The 22,192-nt window shown below is 43.0% G+C and overlaps 1 protein-coding gene across 6 annotated transcripts in view; it reads left to right on the plus strand.

Moving 5' to 3' along the window:
- ehbp1 (EH domain binding protein 1) overlaps positions 1-22,192 on the plus strand; it is a 169,927-nt gene that overhangs the window by 37,363 nt on the left and 110,372 nt on the right. For 3 of the 6 annotated variants that reach the window (XM_034681770.1, XM_034681772.1, XM_034681773.1), the window contains exons 6-7: positions 17,236-17,417; positions 20,372-20,526. In XM_034681770.1, the coding sequence (XP_034537661.1) occupies positions 17,236-17,417; positions 20,372-20,526 (337 nt within the window). Of the gene's footprint in view, positions 1-17,235; positions 17,418-20,371; positions 20,527-21,881; positions 22,030-22,192 lie in introns of those variants that run through there. The other 3 variants (XM_034681771.1, XM_034681774.1, XM_034681775.1) reach the window with 2 other exon arrangements.

Below are 22,192 nucleotides of genomic sequence, written 5' to 3' on the forward strand. Positions count from 1 at the left end.
GTGAGTGGGGTGGTGTCCAATCGGGACAGTTTGTGTTTCTAATTTTCATTTGGTGTGCATGTGTGTTTGAGCACATGTATTTGAAAATTACCTGAAGGAATTATTTTATTTTGCTACTTCATGAGCAAAAGGAAATAGGACATCACTTTGTCCCAAGCGGCAACCACTGGTCTAGAAATATGAGTCTAATGCGGAAGTGCTAAAAACTGCAGTTCATCAAGGATCCGCTTGAGGCTGGCTCCGGAAGTACCGGACACCACATACACACCAATTCAAAAAAGACGATCTTTACAGCAGAAATAAACATGTTTACAGCCTGGTACAAAAGACAAGTGTAGTCTGGATAGCTCATTTCTCAGTCGGAACACACTGTAGGGGGGTGATTTTTTTTCTAATGCGGCAATTTCAGAGATATTTAGATTACGAGTCTTCCAATGAAAGGCACAGCTGACTTGATTGACAGGCGGGAACACTGCAGCTATTGGCTAGGAGGCTCAAAGCCTGCTTATTTTAAGCACACTGGCTCGACAGCAGCAATATGGCTGCCGCCGCCGATTGGCCTCAAAACAGCGCTTCAGAAACACATGGGTGACGTCACGGATACTACGTCCATATTTTATACAGCCTATGCTTTGTCCACAGGGGGAGTCAAAATCCCCAAATTACGTTCTGTAATCATGACCATCTGTTGCTTTTCTCTCTTCACTACATTATAGACATCATGATATTTTTACAGTAGAAGTGACATTACTTGCTGCTGTGGAACTCTAACAGCGAACGTGGGGTTTATATTCTTTCACGGAGGCCTTTTAGAAATGTACCTATAGTTTCATAGAGGCCTATAACCCCGCCATGTATTCATAGTGCATGCTGTTACCTTTATTTGCTGTTTACCCTATATTCACACAGTTGTATACACACAGACTGGCACAACTTGCTCTGTAGCTTTGGCACACTGTTGTTTGGCGTGCATCATATCGTCTATCAATATGTGTGTTTTTGCCTGCATGCATGTGTGTCTTGATTAAACTGTTGCCCCTGGTGATGTGATGTGGTGAAGTGAGGCCTTGCTTCTCTGCTTGCTTCATCTTTTTCATACTATCTGGTATTCAGCTCTCTTCATATTGTCTCCTTTAACTATTTTATCTTTGCCCTATTTAGTATCTCGTCCTTGTGTTCTTGTATCCCCCCCTGCGTGTGTGTGTGTGTGTGTGTGTGTGTGTGTGTGCCTGTGAGAGACATATGCTTACCGTGTGTGTGTGTGTGTGTGTCTGAGTGCCATGTGCCTACAGTCTGTGTGTACGTCTTTATGTTTGCATGTGTGACTTTGTATTTGTGTGTTGTGTGAGCGAGTGTGTCTTGTCCCACTGGTCCGGGTTGTGACCTCGGCTTTCATCTCCTTAGTCTGAGGCTCCTGCAGCCCACTGTGCTCCGCTCCCAGCCAACAACGCAGCAGATGTCACCAGACACTGCCACAAACACCAAAAACACACACACACACAAACACACACACACACACACACACACACACACACACACACACACACACACACACACACACACACACACACACACACACACACACACACACACACACACAGTCACATGTGCAGCGCCTCTGTCATAATTTCAACATAGACACAAACACAGGCTCACGCTATGTGCACAGATACACCTCTCACTCATACAAATACACACAGATACATTTCTAGTCTGTACACACACTCGCACACACATGCAGAGTCCAAACCAGCGCAAACAGGTTTTTGTTTTGCCTCATACAGTGTGACGTTTGACCCCAAAATAAACATCAAAACACAAGTGTCACCTGGGAAACATCCGCTTCCCCACCTGTGTGGCCTTCACATGACAGACCTTGAAGCTTGAGTGAGTGCGTGTGTGTTTTGGCTCGCAATGTTGATGTTACAAACTACAGATTATACCGTGTGTTTAATGTTTTGGAAAGAACTTGAATGGATGTTTATGAATCTCACCACTGAGAAAAATACACTTGACACACAAAAGGAAGTGAGACCATAGCAGGTCCAAACAAGGTAGGGGGGTCATATCTCGGTGGCAAGACCTTTAGGCTGACAGGTGAACGCTATGCATCCAGATCTGTTTGTGTAACTGCACCACTATCTACCGAAATAACTTCAAGTTTGAATCACAAAGCCAAGTAACGGCTACTGCAAAATAAACAAATCAAACTTGGTTAGATACAAGCCAGCTAGCTAGCACTCATGGCTAACTTTATGTGTTATCTTCCAAGTTAGGACCATCCTGATCATAGACATATAAAGAGTAGATGCCGCTTTGGCTTCTGGGGCGCAAGAAATACGGCCGCCATCTTGGTCCGGTCATCCTACCCATGATCTTACCTGTAAACATAAACTGAAGCAGCAGAGACTTCCAGATGCCAAAGCACTGTGCGGCAAAATACGTATCATACATCACATATATCACATATCAGAATATTCTATTACTGTTAAGCCCACTTTGAATATTAAAATATGCCGAGCCATGTGTCCTGTATCATACCTACATGTATGGCGTTTACAGAAGAAAAAAAACCTGCATGAAAATCAGTTTAGTATTCAACGAGTTATGATTGATTAAATGCGCTGACACCTAATTGCGCCTGGCAAACAGATTACAATGAGTGGAGTGGGTAACCGGACCAAGATGGCGGCCCCATGGCTCCTCAGTGCCAATAGGTAGTAGTCTACTCTTTGTCTATGATCCTGATACTATGTGTTAATGAAAGCAAAACTTAGGCATACTGGTCTCCTCACTGCATATGATGCAATCTACATAACGTCAGGCTCTGTCATTCGACTCCAGCCAGCAAAAATAATTACATTCCAACTTTCAGTTTTTTAGCATTGATGGGTTTTTCAACAAAATATCAGGAAGAAGAATATAACTCATTGGAAGCTCATTTCTTTTTTCGTCTGTACCCTGCATGGGTTGCCAGCTTACTATTTACTGGCTGGTCCTGTACTAAAAAAACAGGCTACACCTCCTCCTCCTGTTACTGCCTCCTGTCCCCAAGCTGACCCAGAAGACACACGCTCATAAACACGCACAGACATTCACTTACACACACACACGCAGGCTGGCAAGGTTCAGTAGAGGTGTCTACCGTATCAGGTGTTTTGAGGGGTGTCGGTGTAAAACAGACCATGAACGAGCAACAGTGGAGTGAGGAATGATGTAGTCTGAGATACTTTTGTTCGTTGAGGTGTATTTGGAAATGCAGTGACACTCATTGCATGTCACTTTTCTTCAAATAATTGTGTGTGTTTGTGAGTGTTGACATTCTTTCCTGCTCAGGTGTCCCAGTTCTCCATTAAAAAAATCATCTCTCCTGGCTGCAGTTGTAATAGCTCACAGGAAGCTTTCAGTCGTACGTTATTGGTCGCCACACCCTCCGTTATCAGTCATCTTTGAGTTCGTCCTCTATCACTTAATGGCGTCACTTACACCCCTTGCTCTCTAACCAGACTTCCCCTCCCCATCTTCGTCCTCATCTCACCTTGTTTTTGGTGAAGATGGGTGGTCAGACAGTTCTGGTGTGATGACAGCGGAACAGCTATTATCTCTATCTCTTGGTTATTTATTTTTCCTGTGTGCGACTTAAGATGGCTGCCCGCGATGGAGACAGGCCTGTGTGGCCCGCAAAACACTGCCCTCCTCAAATCCCCCTGTTTATCCACAAGCTTGACCTGCTGGGCCTGCGTGGGCGGGTGGTTTGCTCGAAAAAAATGTGTATGTGTGTGAGTGGCGGTGGCGGTGGTGGTGGCGAAAGAAAATGAACGCGTACATACAGAGAGGATTTTGATGAACTTAGGTTAAACTTCTCTTAGGTGACGCATCTGACATTTTCACCTCAAGATCCACCCACAACGTGTACGTGCAAGTGTGTGTCTGTGTGTGAGCATTTCACACACACACACACACACACACACACACACACACACACACACACACACACACACACACACACACACACACACACACAAACTTTACTTGCAAACCGAGGAAACTGTTCTGCTAAGTGGCAATGAATAGGGTCTTGCGATGTGCTCTGATGCCAGTGCTAAGCCGGCCACTGACAGTTAGACTGATCCCCAAACATGTCTGTTTGGGATATAAATCAGTACTTTGAGCACCACACCCAGAGAGGATGGGGTCAGGACCTTGAGGAGGCTTGCAGTAAAGGAGTACACCTATGGGTGTTGAGAGGATGTGGTAAAGGACACGTTTCATACCATGAAGGGGGTGATGATATAGTGATTGTTGAGACTGACAGATACAGAGTTTAGAGAGAAAATGTCATAGCTTACTGACTCGGCGATCAACACAGTGAATTCTTGAGTTGGACTGCAAGTATTTAAATCCGCCATTGATATTGCAACAACATGAACATGCAAGAACACTTACATGGCTGTGTTTTGTTGCAGAATATGATCACTAATATTTACTAGGGATGCACCGAACTGAAAATTATTGGCCAGAACTGAAAACTGAAAATCAGGAAACCAAGGCTGAAAACCAAAACACCGAAATAAATTATTATGCCAATTATTAGTAGGAAGTAGGCCATGCATTTTCTGTTTGTGTTGCACAGACATTTTCTAGGCCATTTATAAGCACACACTTGAAGCTAGTTTGTATAGCAGTTTGAACACACTGGGTTAAAAGAGCTCAAAGTTAGAGACATAAAAGTCAAAAATGTTACAACTGTCCCTGATGCTATTTTTTTCTAGGCTACATAAACATTACGCAGAAGTGACAGCATGGACAAAGGAGACACCAGACAGAGTGATGAAGCAGCAGAGGAACTTATAGCGAGTTGAAAATGTGTGAATCTGTTGGTACTATTTCCCTGTAATACATGCAATGAAAGTATCTAGACCTGTTACCTGTTTACTGAGATACACTGACAGAAAGAAGAGTATATGAAAGATATTAAACTGTGGAGCTGTGGGAGGAGGTTACACTACTGTCGTCTAAAACGGCAGCTAATCACACTTATACCGATAGCAAGGTTTTGAAACTCTGGCGCCAATATGTGGAACCTACCATTGCATTTATGGCTATGACTGTGTACTAACCTCACTAAAATCAAGGATCCCATTGAACATATCAGACAACGAGGGTGCATGCCCCTCATCTGGTTCAGAGAGACGATTCCTTTTTTCTGCACTCTGTTCTCCTTCTCCTTCCTGCGCTGTGCGCTTCTTCTCCGTTTCCAAGTGGGTTCTCCACATCCATCACGGCCTGGATCATTTCTAGTGCGCTCTGCTTTATTCCCACATCCAAGTAATGATCTTTATTACACGGATCAAGTACAGTCACGATGAAGTGCAGAGGATCCGAATAGATCTCAGTGAAACATGTGCTGACAGACTCTAAGAGTGTACTTTTTATTGTTTTCACTCCCTGGTCCGTCTCAACCTCTTTGCTTAGAAGACGCTTTAGTGCTGCAATTAAAGGAATAATGGATGCAGACATGTTGGCCCTTATCCAGACAAGCGTGTACTGGCCGCGGTTTGTTTTGGTGATAAAAGTCTTAGGCCAAAAAGCGAAATTACACTAGTGTTCAGTTAATGCGTCCAGCATTGTAAGTTTATATGTTGGGAGATATTAGAAAACGTACCGATACCTGTAATAGCCAATGAAGTCTAACCATTTCTATTCGTCAGGCTATTTTCTGTGTGTCGCTCAACTGAACTGTATTCAAGGAAGGGAAACTGGTAATGTGCAACATTTCCACAGTATTTGTCTCCTCTGAAGCTTGCTCTAGCAAGAGTAAAATCCCTCTGGCGGCAGTATGGTGCCCCTTCTTGAACTTTATTGTTCATAGGTCAACTATGAACCTGAAAATGAAGGCTTATTCTCCTCTTCCAGTCGTGCCAGAACGTTTGAAGACTTAGCGACTCATCTGCAATGTAAACATTTAGATATGACTGAGAGCTGCATCTGTTTATTTTTTCCCCCACTTTGTCTTAAATGTAAATGCACATTAACAATTTGGGAACCCTATTGTTCCTTCGTGGAAAAGGAATTTCAAAGAACAAGCGCTCACCCATGCACATACACACACACACACACTCACACACACACACACACACACATGCACACACACCAAGGCACACCAGCTCCTTATCCAATCCCTCCACTAATTCCCCCTTGGTAGAAGGTGTTCATTGTTTCTCTTTCATTCTAATCTCTCCCTCTCCTCTTTTTAAAATCCATATTAGATTCTCTTTGAGTTGGCCACAATCAGAGGCAGTGAAGCAGAGCATCACCCTGCTAATGCTCTTTGTCTCCCCAGATTTGTCACTTAGCATGGAGAGTACACCTTTGTCATGGAGCAGGGTGGGAGAGAGGCAGACTCTCACTTGAAGCAATTGTTTCTTGTCACAGGCCATCTTAACCCCCCCCCCCCCCCCCCCCCCCCCCCCCCCCCCCCCCCTTACACAAATCAGCTTTGCTCTGGATTAGAGCCCTATCATAGCTCTGTCAGATCTCAGCACCCTTCTTAAAACTGCTAAAACAAACAGATCCTTAGAGTGAGAATTGAGTGGATATCGAGAATCTCATTCAAATGCTGGTGTTGTTGTCGTTACCTGGAAATCAACATTTGATTTTTTGATTTGATTCCTCTCAGGTCTGGAATCCTGCAGGGATTTTTATCTACCAAAACCCTTAAAAGCTTCTTAGCATCCTCTCTCTTTTGTTATCTGGTGATGATGCTGAAACAGGATGGGAAGGATATCCTCATACAGTCATCACAGTACTTTTTAAGGAATGTTTCATGGAAAATTTTCAGTCAACATTGAGATGCACAGTACTAGCCCAGCACGGTTATGATGGCTTATCAAGAGGGACATGTCATCAAATATGCTCCTCTATTACCTATAAGCTCCTAAATTCTATATACTTTTAATTCATTCTTATACACCTTAGTGTAGAACAGTATGCTTGCGTACATAAGAAATCAATTGGCTCAGTGGCTGCTTGTGTGTGTGGTGATGTTATTGTCAGTTTTAGGCCTCTATGATGGCCAGACATGGTGGAATGGTGGGAAAAGTGATGAGCAGGCACTTCACAGACTAGGAATGAACTCCTGCTATAATCCTGACGACCTATCTCTCGCCATCCCTCCCCCTTTTGGCTCCATCCTCCTCTCTTCATCACCCTCTCTACCTAATTTCTTCATCTGTTCTCTTCTTTCTACATTTCTCTGTGCCACTCTCCTCACTTATCCACCTCTGTCTTTCATTTCCGTCTTTTTGAACCCTTCTCTCTTTCCATTTCTTGACCACCACCCCCTTCTTTCCAAACCCCTCCTCTCTCTCTCTCTCTCTCTCTCTCTCTCTCTCTCTCTCTCTCTCTCTCTCTCTCTCTCTCTCTCTCTCTCTCTCCCTCTCTCTCTCTCCCTCTCTCTCTCTCCAGCAGAAGTGCAGAGCCAGGGCTTTTGCCTGCTGGTAATTTATTTTCCCATTAGCCCCCTGTCTGAAGTGCATGCTCTGGGTCTGAGTGTGTGTGGGGGGCACTGAGGGCCACCCAAAAGAGAGACCCGGGGAGTCGAAGAAAGGAGGGCACCCTGGACACACTGATAAGAAGAGAGAACGAGGGAGAAGGAGGAGGGGGGCAGAAATGAAGGAAGACAGAGAGGATATGAGATACTAGCTGGGTGTCCATCTAAGCATTTTCACTGGTTAAGAATTCAGTGCAGACTCATTAGAAAAGGGGAGTTAAACGATTACTGACTGATGTGTAAACTGTTAGCTCCTAGTATTCAAGAAATGAACTGATAGCAGTTTTGATTATCAGTCATTGATTGACACATAAATGGTCCGTTTTCACATTGAGCCCGTTTACTAGTCATTAAAAGATTGATCTCAAATAAAACAGGAAGAAGTGATAGTAAAATGAGTTGTTGCATCACCAGGTTGCATTCATAAGAGCTGCAACAATCAGTCGGTGATCAATAGTTGATTGAAAGAAAATTGATCACTCACATTTTTTCCGTACAATGATTAAGCCATTAAAGTCACATTTTAACCTAAGATGTCAAACATTTGTTGTTCCTAGCTACTAAAGTGTAAGGATATGTTTTTTTTTTCATATCTCAGACAGTAAATGAAAAATGGTTCAGGGTTTTAGCCTTAAAAAGAAATCTGAAGATATTTCTTGGGGCTCTGGGAAATTGTGGGCTCCACAGTTTTTTTTTGACATTTCGGGCTAAACGACAAAACGATTAATCATCCAACTAATTGGAAGATAATACGATATTAAAAAATAATCCTTAGTTGCAGCTCTCCATAGATTAGATCTGATCTTAAATAGGTTTATATGGGGTCAATTTGCTTCATGAGCATGCTGCAAAATTGCTTTTAAGAGTCTGCCTCTCCTGCTATCAGTTTTCCAGACTTTGAAGGTTTTTTTTTTTTTTTAAATATTGATGGGTGTGTTAAATGTTAATGTGGACAGCATTGCTGTAACAATGCAGTCAGTGTTAAGTGTGTGTCAGATGGACCTCTACAACCTCAGCACGTCGTAAACTGCAAACATGAGCTCAAGTCAAAGTGACTTTGGTGGAAAGGCTGAAGAAGTGGGATGAATTAGTGTTCAGAGCAGCTTTCCTTAAGTCTGCTGACTTCTGCTCCGGCTGTTTAAGAGTAAAGATGCTGGCTTGTATTTCTGGAGGTTGTATTAATGTTGTTGAACCTATGGAATATGGCTGCTCTTGAGCCTGTGTCTGTGTGTGCTCTGCTTGGTGCTGGAAGCTAGCAGGAGATTAGTCCCCAATAATCAGCCTCCTCTCCCAGTTAGGATTAGACCTTTTAAGGACCCTTTGGTTTGTGACTCCCCTCCTTTCATCTGTGCCATCAGAGGCAACCCTGCTTTAAAGGAATTCCTCTCTCTCTCTCTCTCTCTCTCTCTCTCTCTCTCTCTCTCTCTCTCTCTCTCTCTCTCTCTCTCTCTCTCTCTCTCTCTCTCTCTCTCTCTCTCTCTCTCTCTCTCTCTCTCTCTCTCTCTTTCTACCCCCTCCATCTTCTTCCATTGTTTTTATGCACAAGCAAACAAAAATAAAACACAAACAGCTAACTAAACTTCACCAATTGGATCTTTGGGTATCTGTATTACTAGTGGTTTTTGTGTATCTCTGTCTGCAGTATATACCTTTATCATCGTCTCTCACTTCAAATGTTGGAAATTGAAATGCTATAGTTGAAACGTTGATCATTAAATTGGACATTTTTCCTTCTGAAGTTGTTTGTGTGGACATTGTATGACTTTATTGATAGCACAGCTAACGAGAGACAGGAAATATGGGGAGCAGAGACTGGGGGAGGAAGACATGCAGCAAATACAGCCTTTGTACCTGGAGCACGCGCTCAAACCACCAGGCCAACGCCGCCCCATAAATTGTCCTTTTAATGAAAGTTTCCTGCCTTTTTTTCAAAAGGTCTTTTATCTCCACAATAAGGTCAAAGGTCAGCTCAGCTGCAAAATGGCTGAGCTTGACTTGGTGTACTAGATGTAATATTGTGCCTATTTCTCTCAGAAACCCAAACATGAAAAATCTGTTATTAAAGTCACATATGATCAGTCTGCTCCTCTTTCCCCCTGTTGATGTTGTCGTACTGATCCTGCCTATACCTTCCCAGTCTATCCCACATCAAGCTTTTGTTGTTGTTGTACAAAAAGGGACTCCATGTCTGGAGCTTATTGTCTTTTTAAACCATATTCAGCCAAAACCACCAGCTCACACTGTGCTGTAATCTGCTGCCCTTTCCTGTGAAACAAGCCTAATCCTGCTCTCGTTGTGACTGATCACTCTTCTCTTGCTCTCTTCATTTACATCCATGTCTCACTTTGCCTCAACTGTTTGTCAACAATGTTTTTGTTGTTGTTGTTGTTGCACATACACCTTGAAGGTCGAGATTGTGATCATGTCTCCATATCGGGAGTTTTGAGTTTAATCTGATCCACAAGCTGTTCTTGGTGAGGAGGAATCTGGTGGTCCTTTTTCTAGTTGTGTGAGACAATGGGTGTGTGTGTGTGTGTGTGTGTGTGTGTGTGTGTGTGTGTGTGTGTGTGTGTGTGTGTGTGTGTGTGTGTGTGTGTGTGTGTGTGTGAGTGTGTGTGTGTGTGAGTGTGTGTGTGTGAGTGTGTGAGTGTGTGAGTGTGTGTGTGTGAGTGTGTGAATGCAACAACACACATGAAAGCCATTTTCACAGTTCATTCCATTATTAAGACTATTGTTATTGTAATTCACATAACCGCTGTGATAGTATTGCATGCCTTTTATGTCCATTGTTGCCTTTAAAAATACACGCACATATTGCTCAGGGGGAAAAAATAAATCCTCACATATAATTGTAGCAGATGAATAAATTGGTCTTAATCTGAGTGTGTGCGTGTGTGTGTGTGTGTGTGTATAACACCTATAGTGTAGTATTCATAGGTGGTATGTAAAAAGGCCGGCCTTATCAGTTATCAGGGGAGGCCAAATTGACACAGAGGAATCACTCCATTGTGTGAGGATTCAAAGAGAGATGTGAGCATATTGGATGTCTCCATTTCCAATAACTGTGACCTTGAGGCGAGAGGAATAGCACTGTGTGCCGCACTCCCCCTAACCTTCAATATGCTGACTGCTGAATTCAGAGCTAGCTGATTTTGGGTTGGAGGGCTAATCGGTGCTACCTCAGGGTTATTGTGTAGGTTAAATTGAGATAGGCTTTTATTTTTCTAAAACCTTTGAATACAAATTACAAAGGCCTGTTTATAGCTTTCTGTAGATTCCAGTATCTATAGCCCACATGTCTTTGTCTGCTTTGGTTTGAGGGTTTTTTAGCATACAACTTTTAAATGAACACATCAGTGGACAAATAAAAACAGTGGGATTTGGCAGCATCGATCACTTCTGTGTAACAACTTTATTTTGTAATCATCTTCCACACACGCTGGTTACCATTAACGCTGATGGTGTAACAACAAGGAAGTGTAGCGCAAAAAATGGGGATCAGTTACAGAGGATTATCATCTTTATTGAAAGTTGCTTTAAAAGATATATTAAGTCTAAGGTGAGCGTAGATTTTTTTTAGTTGAGCAAGATTTGCTTCTATCCTCCTGACTTACTTGATGTGGTTACAATACAGTAAAAGTGTTGATGGACTCCAAGAAATATTTTCATTAAAACTACTAAAGTAATGTATTATGATACCAAGGTGTATTGATATTTTCTTTCACCCCTTGTAACAAACTTTGAGGAATAGAGTTCTTCTGCAGGGTTAAAGTAGTCCATTGTCTCAGTATAACTGACCTCAGCTTGTCCCTTTCCTGCACTTCAGGGTTGTTTTGTTTTGTGGCAGCAGGCTTAAGTTATCAGATAATCATCTGCTTGATGTGGAACCAGTGATTCACCACTGATCATCCTTGTTGGGATACTAGAGCGTCATTTTTAATCTTCTGTTTCCCTCAACAATGTGCTGAACTTCCCCACTCTCACTTCACTTATTGACACCTACGTGAAACACATCGATGACAGAACTACAGTACAAGTATCATAAGGTTTTCGACTGCAGGAACTTTACCCCAGAACTAGGAACTTTACCCCTGAACTAGGTGTGTTTCGACCGGAGGAACCAAGGTCTAAATTTAGATCAGGGGTAGATAATCTCCCCCTGAAAAGCCCCTGCTTGGGAGTTAGTACTTTTCAAAGGTCCTGGGACTTTCAGTTGAATGTAACAGTGTTTGTGGAGTTAACACAGTTGTTGAAACACAGAGGGAGTTCCTGGGAATCTAAACTAGCTTAGGTTTTTATTAAGATTTCAAAAGAATATTTATAATATAATTTTTTTTCTCCATACATCGCTGGCTTGATTTGCACAATCTATCTGGGACTTCAGTCTGCAGTTGAAATTCAGACAACAATGAGGGCACAGGAACCTTTTAGTTCCGGGTAAAGTAATTCTTGGGGCTAAAAGACCCCGGATCTCTTGGTCAAAATGCACCATTAAGAAGAGAAAGTTATCACAAGCCGTCCTCATTAAAAAGTTTTTGCAGTCACACCAACATTTGAGAGCATGGTCAGTCTCAAAGTAGATAATGTGAATATTCAAACTGTTAAAGTGCCTCTATTATATGGATCAGTTTGACCTATCGATCGTGATAAAATTGGAAACAAATTGACGGGTGACCTGTGTTGAAAAGCCATTAGCTTATTAGTGCTTGTGTGTGTGTGTTTTGAGTGCTTTTTCTATTCGTTCATCAGGTGCTAACACCACCACTCTGTCATTGCATATGTGTGTGGATGTGCGTCAGAACAGGCCTATACAAAGAAGCTGTTTCTTTTTAGCACTCAGCCTAATTAATCCATCTATCAGCGACAAAAGGATCCCCATCCCTTCTCCCCCCCCCCAGAGCCCGTCCCATTGGCATTTTGGGGCAGAGGGATTCAGCAGGACCCCCGGGCACCCCTCCTGCCCTGACCCCTGCCCCCCCACCAGGGGAGCATCTGTGGATCGATCCGGGGCCAGCTGGCACCAGGGGAGAGGGGCAGGACTGGTACTCTAACACACATTATGAACAAAAACGCACAGCCCTCTGATCTCATTTTAAAAAGATATTTAGACCGTACAGAGTAACTGACGGTAGGTTTCAGGTTAGCTTGCTTCTATGTTTTAGCCATTTCCATGTGTGTTGTGACGTGTAGCCTGGTTTGTTGTGTGCCAGTTACAGTTGGGGCTAACTGTTTGAAATGATACTGTGCAGCTGTGCAGGGAAGCAGCTAGGGGGCAGCATACAGCCATCACCCCTCCCTCCCTCCCTCCTTTTCTTTATCCTCTCTCTTTCTTTTCCTGTGCGCTCTTTCCTGTCTCTCACACTGTGTCCCCCCATACACACACACACACACACACACACACACACACACACACACACACACACACACACACACACACACACACACACACACACACACACTCACTCAGGTATTTAGTCTCTGGGTCACAAAGGGAGAGCATATTGATAGTCGTATCCTCCGTAATAAATTAAACTTCTGTATTGTCCTTCCTTTTCATTTTACACATTGTCACAACGTCCCAGTCATCCTAATCCTTGCTACACCTTTCTCATTTTCTCTTAAACACACTCACACACACACTCACACACACAATGATTGACAAGCAGCATCTGGGGAAATGGAGCAGATTTCCATTGTTTGCTGTCCCTACTCAAATCTTGTGAGACGGTTATTCCATTATTGTACCGGGGTATTTGCATATCCTTAAGTATTTCCTATTTTCAAGACCCCTTTCCCCTCTTTTCTTCCTCTTCTTCTTTCTTTTTAAAAAAAAACTAAATCCCCTCTTCTAAAGTGTTTGGTGCATTTGGCAAATTCATTCATAATGTGTCTACATGCGCTATTAGCTTAGTATAATAGCCGGAGTGTAATCTCCAGAGAGATAAGAAGTAGAGAGGGAGACTTCTGTTCCCCATCTTTCCTTCCACCTGATGGGCTGTTCCTTGGACAAGTTGAGGATGGCGGCGTGGTGATGACATGTCATTGTGTTTCCCAGCCAATGCGACAAGGCTGAAATGCCAGCACGAAATGTCAAGTGGCCTCGCTAGCCAGACGGTTGGTTTCTTCAGTAGTTTTTTCTAAATTTAATTGTTGGTGTGAACACGAAGCGAGGAGGTAGAGATGGAGAGAGATGGGAGGATTGGAGGGTTTGGTGAGCTGTACAGTGGGTGATGATGAACGTTTGGAGAGGCAGGACAAAAACAGCAGAAAAACAGTGGAGAGAAGCAAGTTTTCCAAAGCAATTTGAGGCCACTTGTAAGTTGCAGCATAAGTCTGTCAGAGTTTCTCAGCTTTTACTCCGTTATCCTCTTATTGACCTCATTTGTCGAACTTCTTGAAATCCTCGGCCTGTTTTCTTACCAAAAAGCACAAATGCTAACATCAAAAAGGAGACTTTGAATGTGTAATGAATCAGTTACACATTCAAAGTCTTTTCATTGAGCTCTCCTCTTCATGTAATGACTATTTTGAAAGAGACAACGTACTACACCACATTATGACAACATGCAAGTTGAGAGCTGAATGATCATCAATGCATCTGCAGTATTTACAAAATCCCTAGAAACATAGGACACATAAAAATAGAAATAAATTTGTATTGATCGAAACATTCTGGTGAACAAGAAGGACAAAACTGAAATGTACACTAAGGTTTCCCTTAGAACAGGGGTCTGATACTCATTTAAGTTCAGGGGCCAAATACAGCCCGAGTTGATCTTAAGTGGGCCAGACCAGTAAAATCATAACATAATAACCCTATAAATAATGACAACTCCAAATTTTTCCCTTTTGTTTTAGTGCAAAAAATGGATTAATGGAAAATTGGGTCGTGAAGTGCTCTAAAAAGTCTAGGAATTTCCACCGAAATTATGCAAACTGCAAATATCCTTTTTCCGCACTTTGAGAAAAAAAGTCCCGGAGCAAAGTTCAGGTGCGCTCCATCAGGACTGTGATTGTATGCAACCCCCAGAGGACAAATCTGAGATAGCAGTTACTTTTATTGAAAAATTGCAACATTTTCACTTTGCAAAGTAATCCCGGGGGCCGGATTGGAACCTCTGGCGGGCTGGTTTTGGCCATATGTTTGACACCCCTGCCTTAGAAGAACTGCTTCATGGAGTTATACTGGGCAGTTGTTCATGCTTGTTGTTTTTAGGGAGCCTTGACTTAAGTATCATAAAGCATTTGATTGGAAATGATGACGTGACACTTTGTGGTCTGAGTGTTTCAAAGGGAAGTTGTGACAGTAATTGGATGTCAAATCAATCAGTGTTGATGGCAAGGCAAGGCAAGGCAAGGCAAGGCAAGGCAAGGCAAGGCAAGGCAAGGCAAGGCAAGGCAAGGCAAGGCAAGGCAAGGCAAGGCAAGGCAAGGCAAGGCAAGGCAAGGCAAGGCAAGGCAAGGCAAGGCAAGGCAAGGCAGCTTTATTTGTATAGCGCATTTCATACACGAGGGCAACTCAATGTGCTTTACATTAAAACATTAAAAGCATTAATCTTATCAACTGATGCAATACATCCTGCAGTAGATTGGCCAAGGAAGTGCATGTGCTGCCATTGCCTACATGTACCAGGATGCATTGCACTTGAGCAGCTGAGCGTAGAAATCACTCCACCATATTTTATTCAGCTGTTTGCACAAGTACTGGTGAATGTTGGAGTCAACCTCAACCCTCTTTAATGGTTTTCAACAGGTCTAGCCTTAGGACAATCGCAACTCAAATTCACAAAATTCGTCATTGAGTGACGACTAGTGTTAAGGTGCATTACTGCCACCTAGTGTGTCGGAGTGTGAATAGACTACCTCTCTACTGCAAGTGTGCAGCATCATTAGAAGACCCGTCTTTCAAAATAAAGGTCCAGCAAAGACTGCATCTGTAACAGCAGCAGGCTTTGTTCACTTTATGAATCTTACTCATATCGAAATAGATGATATTGACTCATCAAATAAAAAAAAAAGTTCATTAAAAGCTAAATGTAGCTCATATGGCAGTGATGCTAAATGTCAATGTACCCATTTACGTTTTGTGGTGTTGGCTGACCTGTAGATTTTCAGTCTATTTGGAGATTACATATTTCCTCCCTAATACCACCTCACCAACAGCTTTTTCACTGTACTGATACAAACTCTATGTGTGTCCGTCCACATGTGTGGAAGTGTGTGTGTGTGTGTTTGAATGAATACCCTGCGGTCCTCAGCGATAAGGCTGAGATTGAGTTTTCCCCACTGAGCCAAAGCCTCTGAGATGTGTATGTGTGTGTGTTTGTGTGTGAAGACATCAGGAATCGGGGCAATGTAAAGAGCTTGTATCGCTTTATCTACCGGACACGCCAGAGTGTATGTGTATATGTATATGTGCTCTCAAACTGGTGTTGTGTGAAAGAGAGCGAGCTGCTCCGCTTTGTTCGGCATTGTGCGCATGAGAGGATGAATCCTCAGGGCTCGATTCACAGCTGAGACAAGAAGGTATTTTTCTGTAGTATAATAACACAAGTGTGTTTGTGTGTGTGTGTGTGTTTAGGTGTGTGTTATATGTTCTTTTTTTTATATCCATGCAGTGAAAAAGGGAAGCAAGATAAATTTGACAGATTTAAAGACAGAAAATGTATTCCTTTTTACCGCTGCTAGCTGCTTTCATTCCACTTGGTCTGTGAAGGGACACATGCACCAACGTCTGATCCTTATGTCGGATTCAGGTCTAATGTCTTGCCATGCAAATACATACATATGGGCCTGATAGGAAAATGACACTTTCGAAATCACACGAACAGAACTGGCAAAAAAACCAAGGAGGCCAAACAGAAAGAGGGACAGGGTACGTCAGTGGTATCAACACAGCGAGCAGGTGAACCAGTCTGCTGTTCCCTGACAGTGTGATGCTTTTGTAGCCAGACGCGCAGCAGACTAAAACCCATCAGTATTTGTTGGTGGGAGAGGGGAGGGGGCAGACAAAAGGCAGGAACATCCCCAACTGTTTAGTTTCCATATCTAGCAGTCGGTGACAAGGCTTTCTGACAGTTCTCATTTTGCACACACTGTCCTCTGGTGAGCGCTGTGCATGTACGCACACGTACAAACACACACACATACACACACACACACACACACACACACACACACACACACACACACACACACACACACACACACACACACACACACACACACACACACACACACACCCCTGTTACTGATTCCATAACTCTTATCACCTGGTCTGTGGCATATTCCCAAATTCCAATTTGACTGCTAGCCCCTGGCCCAGAGCACATCTCTGAGTACAGCGAAAATGGCTTAAGCATGGACCTTTGATAGGAAATACCAGGAGGGATTTTTGCAGCTGAATTCACAATGAGGAATGCAGGAGGGCACAAATTTTAGCTTGCCCTGAATTTGTCAGACATCAGTGACCAAATACACAGCTCTTCTTCTGGATGTTGAAATCACCAGTCATCAGTTAAGACAAACAAACACTTGCTACATTACGAAAGATGTATAATGAATGAAATACTGCCTCCTCTCTGCCTTTAATTTTTTACTTCACATTGAATCACTGCACTGCCTGTTACGTAACATGAGCCTGTGTTTACCTGAACGTGTTACCTCATTCTCTCCGTCTCCAGGAGTCTCCATCAGGGCGAAGGAAGGCCTTGGCCACCAGCAGTATAAATATGAAACAGTACGCCAGTCCGATGCCCACACAGACGGATGTCAAACTCAAGTTTAAGCCCTTGTCCAAAAAGGTGGTGTCAGCCACGCTGCAGTTCTCCCTCTCCTGCATCTTCCTCCGTGAGGGAAAGGCCACGTAAGTGTTGCTACCTCCATGCAATGATTACTAACACTTTAGAACTTGGAACATATAAATGAGTATTTTAATAAAGAAGATATCAAGTGGTATTCATCACCCACAGGGTCTGTGCTTCTGAACTCTTCTCTCTTCCTTTGTATAGCAACTTGCGGTCAGCATGTAGTTGATCCTGTGGTCCAGGGGGTCAATAGGTTGTTCGTAGAGATCCTCAGGGATCCACTGAAAGTCATTTTTACCATAAATCTATCAAAAGTATTCATGTCATGGGTTTCTTACACTTTCTATTGAAAAAAAAACTTAAATTGATAGTCTTTTGACATTAATGCTTCTTGCTCCTTTGTTCACATTAACAAGGAGAGATTAACAATAACACTGTCAGTTGGAATCAATTGTTGAATCGACGGGATAGCCTACGCCGGAGGTCCCGTACCTACGCAGAGGCCTACGCACGTAGCTGACATGCACCTCCTCCAAAATGTAACTAACCGTAAAATCCGCTCGGCGGCATTGTATTTCCCACATTTACAGCACTTCCGGTATCCCCGCTCATCGGCTGTGTATTTCATCTCCTCCTCTCTATTCTTCATGTAATCATGTCCGTATGATAAACAGCAACATGTATCAGCTGTAGATTAACATAACACGCTCTGATCGCTGCGGAACAGTAACAAGAGATCGTAGCGGGGCCGGAAGCAGGCAACCGGCTATCAGAGAGACCACACTGCCCTAAAGCGTTTCGGATGAGAATTGCTGCGCAACGAAGACACATCGACACACAAATATGTGTGGCTCACGTCCGTGTCAGCCCCTGCTGCGTCGGGTCGACGCAGAAGTATAAATCAGCCTTAAGCAGCAGCATAGACAAAGCATATTATCAAATCGATTGCTGTTGGCAGACTATGTCAGCATAGGTGATTTTTTTTCAACACGTAACCTGTGTTAAACAGCTTTCTTTCCCCAGATGAAGTAAGTATGTTTCTGTTTGAATCTGAAAGTCAGGTTTAGATTGATTATCTTGTCCTCCCCAAACCAGACTAAATAGGTTTGATTTCAAGTTCACTTCTTTCATAGAATAAAGGCTAACTGCAGCCCAAGTTAGCTTAGCTCCCATCCATAGACTGTATAAAATAATGGACGCATGTGTTTCTGAAGAGCTGTTTTTAGGCCAATCGTCGACGTCAGTCCTATTGCTGCTGTCGAGTGATTGTGATGTAAAGAGGCAGGCTTTGAGCCTCCTAGCCAAAAGCTACAGTGTTCCAGCCTGTCAATGAAGTCAGCTGGGCCTCTCATTGGAAGACTCATAATCTCAATATCTTAGAAATTGCTGCATTAGAAAAAAATTCACCCCCCGTACAGTGTGAGCCGATCGAGAAATTAGCTTTCCAGACTACACTCGTCTTATGTACCAGGCTGTAAACATGTTTATTTCTGCTGTAAAGATCAGCTTTTTTAAATTGGTGTGTATGTGGTTTCCGGTGCTTCCGGAGCCAGCCTCAAGCGGATCCTCGATGAACTGCAGTTTTTAGCACTTCCATATTGGACTCATATTTCTAGACCAGAGGTTGCCGCTTGCTCCTAACACAAGAGCTTGAAATAAAGTGGCATACTCGGGGCACAATGAGAAATTGTGGGTTGACAAACGGTAACATTAACAAGACACAGGCTTTGACTAAATAAAGAAACTGAGTTAAAAACAGAAGCCTCTAATGGCTGTCCAGTTAACTCTGGACAGCAACTATGTGTCTGCATCAGTGCTACACTCAGCACCTGCCCTAGTCTCGCAAGGGTCCCCCAACCCCTTTTTTGCTCTAGTGGGTGGGTAGTAGTTGAATTGGGGCTTTAACCCTAACACCCCAAGTTCTACTCGTTTGGCTGTTTTTCATGTAGCTCCTGACTAGTGATGTATTCAAAATGTAAACATCGACGACTTGATTGCTTGGCTATTAAGTCACACCAAACATGATGTGGCTGTGCAAGATAACTGCTATAGTTCTACTGTATGTGTAGTACAGGAATATACACATGCATAGTGTATGAATACACATTTTACTTAGTCTTCTATTCGTTGACTGATCAAAGTATAGTTTTACAGTCTCTCAAATATCATTTGCAGCTATTCATTCATTCTCAAATATCGCTTTATGATAGCACCAACTTTCATTTTGCAGACACACATACTGAACCACGGTGTTTGTTGTTTTTTATGCATTCTAATTTGATAGCAGCAACTTTCATTTAAACGCTGGCACGCACACACACACACACACACACACACACACACACACACTCACACACACACTGGGTGAGAGCAGAGAAACAAGGCCTTTGTTGCGGTGCAGGCGGCGGGTCGATGGCGCGTAACCCTTGTTAACCCTTCGGGGAATGATGTCAACCACACAAACAAACTCAATCACACCAGTTCAAATGAGCCTCTGGGTTGGGGAAACACCAAACACAAAGAACAGAGAAGAGAATACATTGATTATGATGAAGCTGTGGTATCGAGGGATTGATGGGGGGGTACACAAGACTACATTAAATGTAAGGAATACTGTAGACGTTGATGCATCTGTGAATAAAGTTGTTTGTGGAGGGGGAAATTACCAGACAACAATAGATGAACTGGAAAGAGTAAGAAAGAGAAGAGTAAGAAGAGGAGACTAAAGCTTAAAATGTGAGGTTTGAAGTTATAGTGTTAGGCAAATATGGCAGTAAGGTGCAGAGATGGAGGACTCAAGTATAGGGATGGAAAACAGACAGTGTGAGAGGAATAGACAGCTTAAAAATCCTCATGTGTCTATTGGCAACTCCATTGGTCAGGACGGTTGGTTAAATTGTGTGTTTGTCTCCACCCTCAATAAGGCACATTGAAATGACTACATGTACATATGACCTATGAGTTTTATTAGTGGGTGTGATTAAATCCTGTGTGCTTTTATTTTAATATCTAGTGATGAGGACATGCAGAGCCTGGCCAGCCTGATGAGCATGAAGCAGGCTGACATCGGCAACCTGGACGACTTTGAGGAGGAGAACGAGGAGGATGAGGAGAACAGGGTTAACCAGGAAGAGAAGGCTGCCAAGATCACAGGTGAAAACTGGACAGGTGATTCTTCTATGATTCTTAAATATCAAATTAAGTTTAACTGCTTTGCCTGAATAAACCATTGTACAATGTCACATTAATATGCTTCCCTTGGCTGTAAGTCAAAGCTCAAGTCAGTCTGTCATAATGGCTGTGGACCCCAAGTCCCCTCAGTAACCAACCAGAATAACCAGTGCTGAAGCCTCAGTGGGGCATCAACTTTGCTTCCTCCTTGATTTCTTCTGTCTCTCTAAGTTTCAGCTTCTTTGGATGTGTGTGTGTGTGTGTGTGTGTGTGTGTGTGTGTGTGTGTGTGTGTGTGTGTGTGTGTGTGTGTGTGTGTGTGTGTGTGTGTGTGTGTGTGTGTGTGTGTGTGTGTGTGTGTGTGTGTGTGTGTGTGTGTTTGTGTATGTGTATGTGTATGTGTGTGTGTGTGTGTGTGTTCTTGCATAAATAAGAAGGGATAATTTATGCATTCATGAGATTCATTTATAATATTTTGCCAGATTCTGGTCTCTTCAGTTACTTAGGCATTACTCTCCTGCTATCCCGTTACCTCACGTTCTTTGCTTTCCTCCTGTATTGGTGAACTAGCCCTCCGTACATACATGTAGAGGATTCATTCTATAGTCTGTATGTATGTATGGGCCCCGCTGCCGCCTGCTTTGCTTAATCCAACTTTTCAAAGCGCAATCTCTTCATGTTAAGCTTCATGCTTTCCCTGCTTTCCCTTCCCTTCCCTGCTCTTTGTCTCATTTATATGTATATGCATCAAGCGCCTACAGCTATGCTTCACTAGTGTGCGTCTCTGAATCAAAGGCCTGGCCGAGCTGCCAACACTCCCTGCTCTCATATTCCTCCCCTGCACGCTACCTATCCAACAAGGCAGCAAGCTACAGCAGCAGTACTAATGCTAGGCTGCCCATTGCAAACCCTGTAAAGCACATGTTCTCTTTTACCTTTTACCCACAGCATGTAAATAATAAAGAGTATTATACCGTACATCTCCATGAATATATAATTAGTGAGTGCGTGTGGGTGTGTTACTTGTTTTGATGTTCATCCCAGTATTATCTATCACAGCTAGAAACCTCAGCTGTGTACTTCCAAATTCAGATCAAAGATACACTTTTCTTTATTTGTATGCTATAAAGTTTGTAAAGTGTTTCAAGACAGCTGTGCGATTGAAAAGTAATTCAAAGCATGCTAGTTAAATACAGAAATCTCAGTCTCCTGTGATTGGAGATATAGCATTAAGCCATCATAAACAAAGGCCCACTCTCTATCTTTGTTCCTGTTATTGAACAGTGTTTGAGTGAGTCTGTGTGGACATTTTGATGGGTTGTGTTATTTTGCATTCTTCACTGCTATTCTTTCTTCCTCCCTTCCTGTATGGCCCTGTCGTTTACAGAGATAGTAAACCAGTTGAATGCCCTCAGCTGCTTACATGGGGATGATGATGATGATGATGGTGTCCTTAAGCGAGCACGCAAAGCAACCGCTAAGCCTGCCGCTTCCTCCGAAGGTCTTTTTTCACCTTTCTTCCACCCATCTCACCCCTGCGCTCCTGACTCTTCCTCCACCGTGTTGTGAACATTGTGTCACCTTTACCATCCTTATTTTCTCTCCATTCATTTATTTTTTTGAATCATTCCTTTTTCTGATATGCCCTTTTTTTTGGTTCTCTT

Source organism: Notolabrus celidotus, chromosome 4 (assembly GCF_009762535.1).
Source record: "Notolabrus celidotus isolate fNotCel1 chromosome 4, fNotCel1.pri, whole genome shotgun sequence".
In the NCBI taxonomy this organism is placed as follows: domain Eukaryota; kingdom Metazoa; phylum Chordata; class Actinopteri; order Labriformes; family Labridae; genus Notolabrus; species Notolabrus celidotus.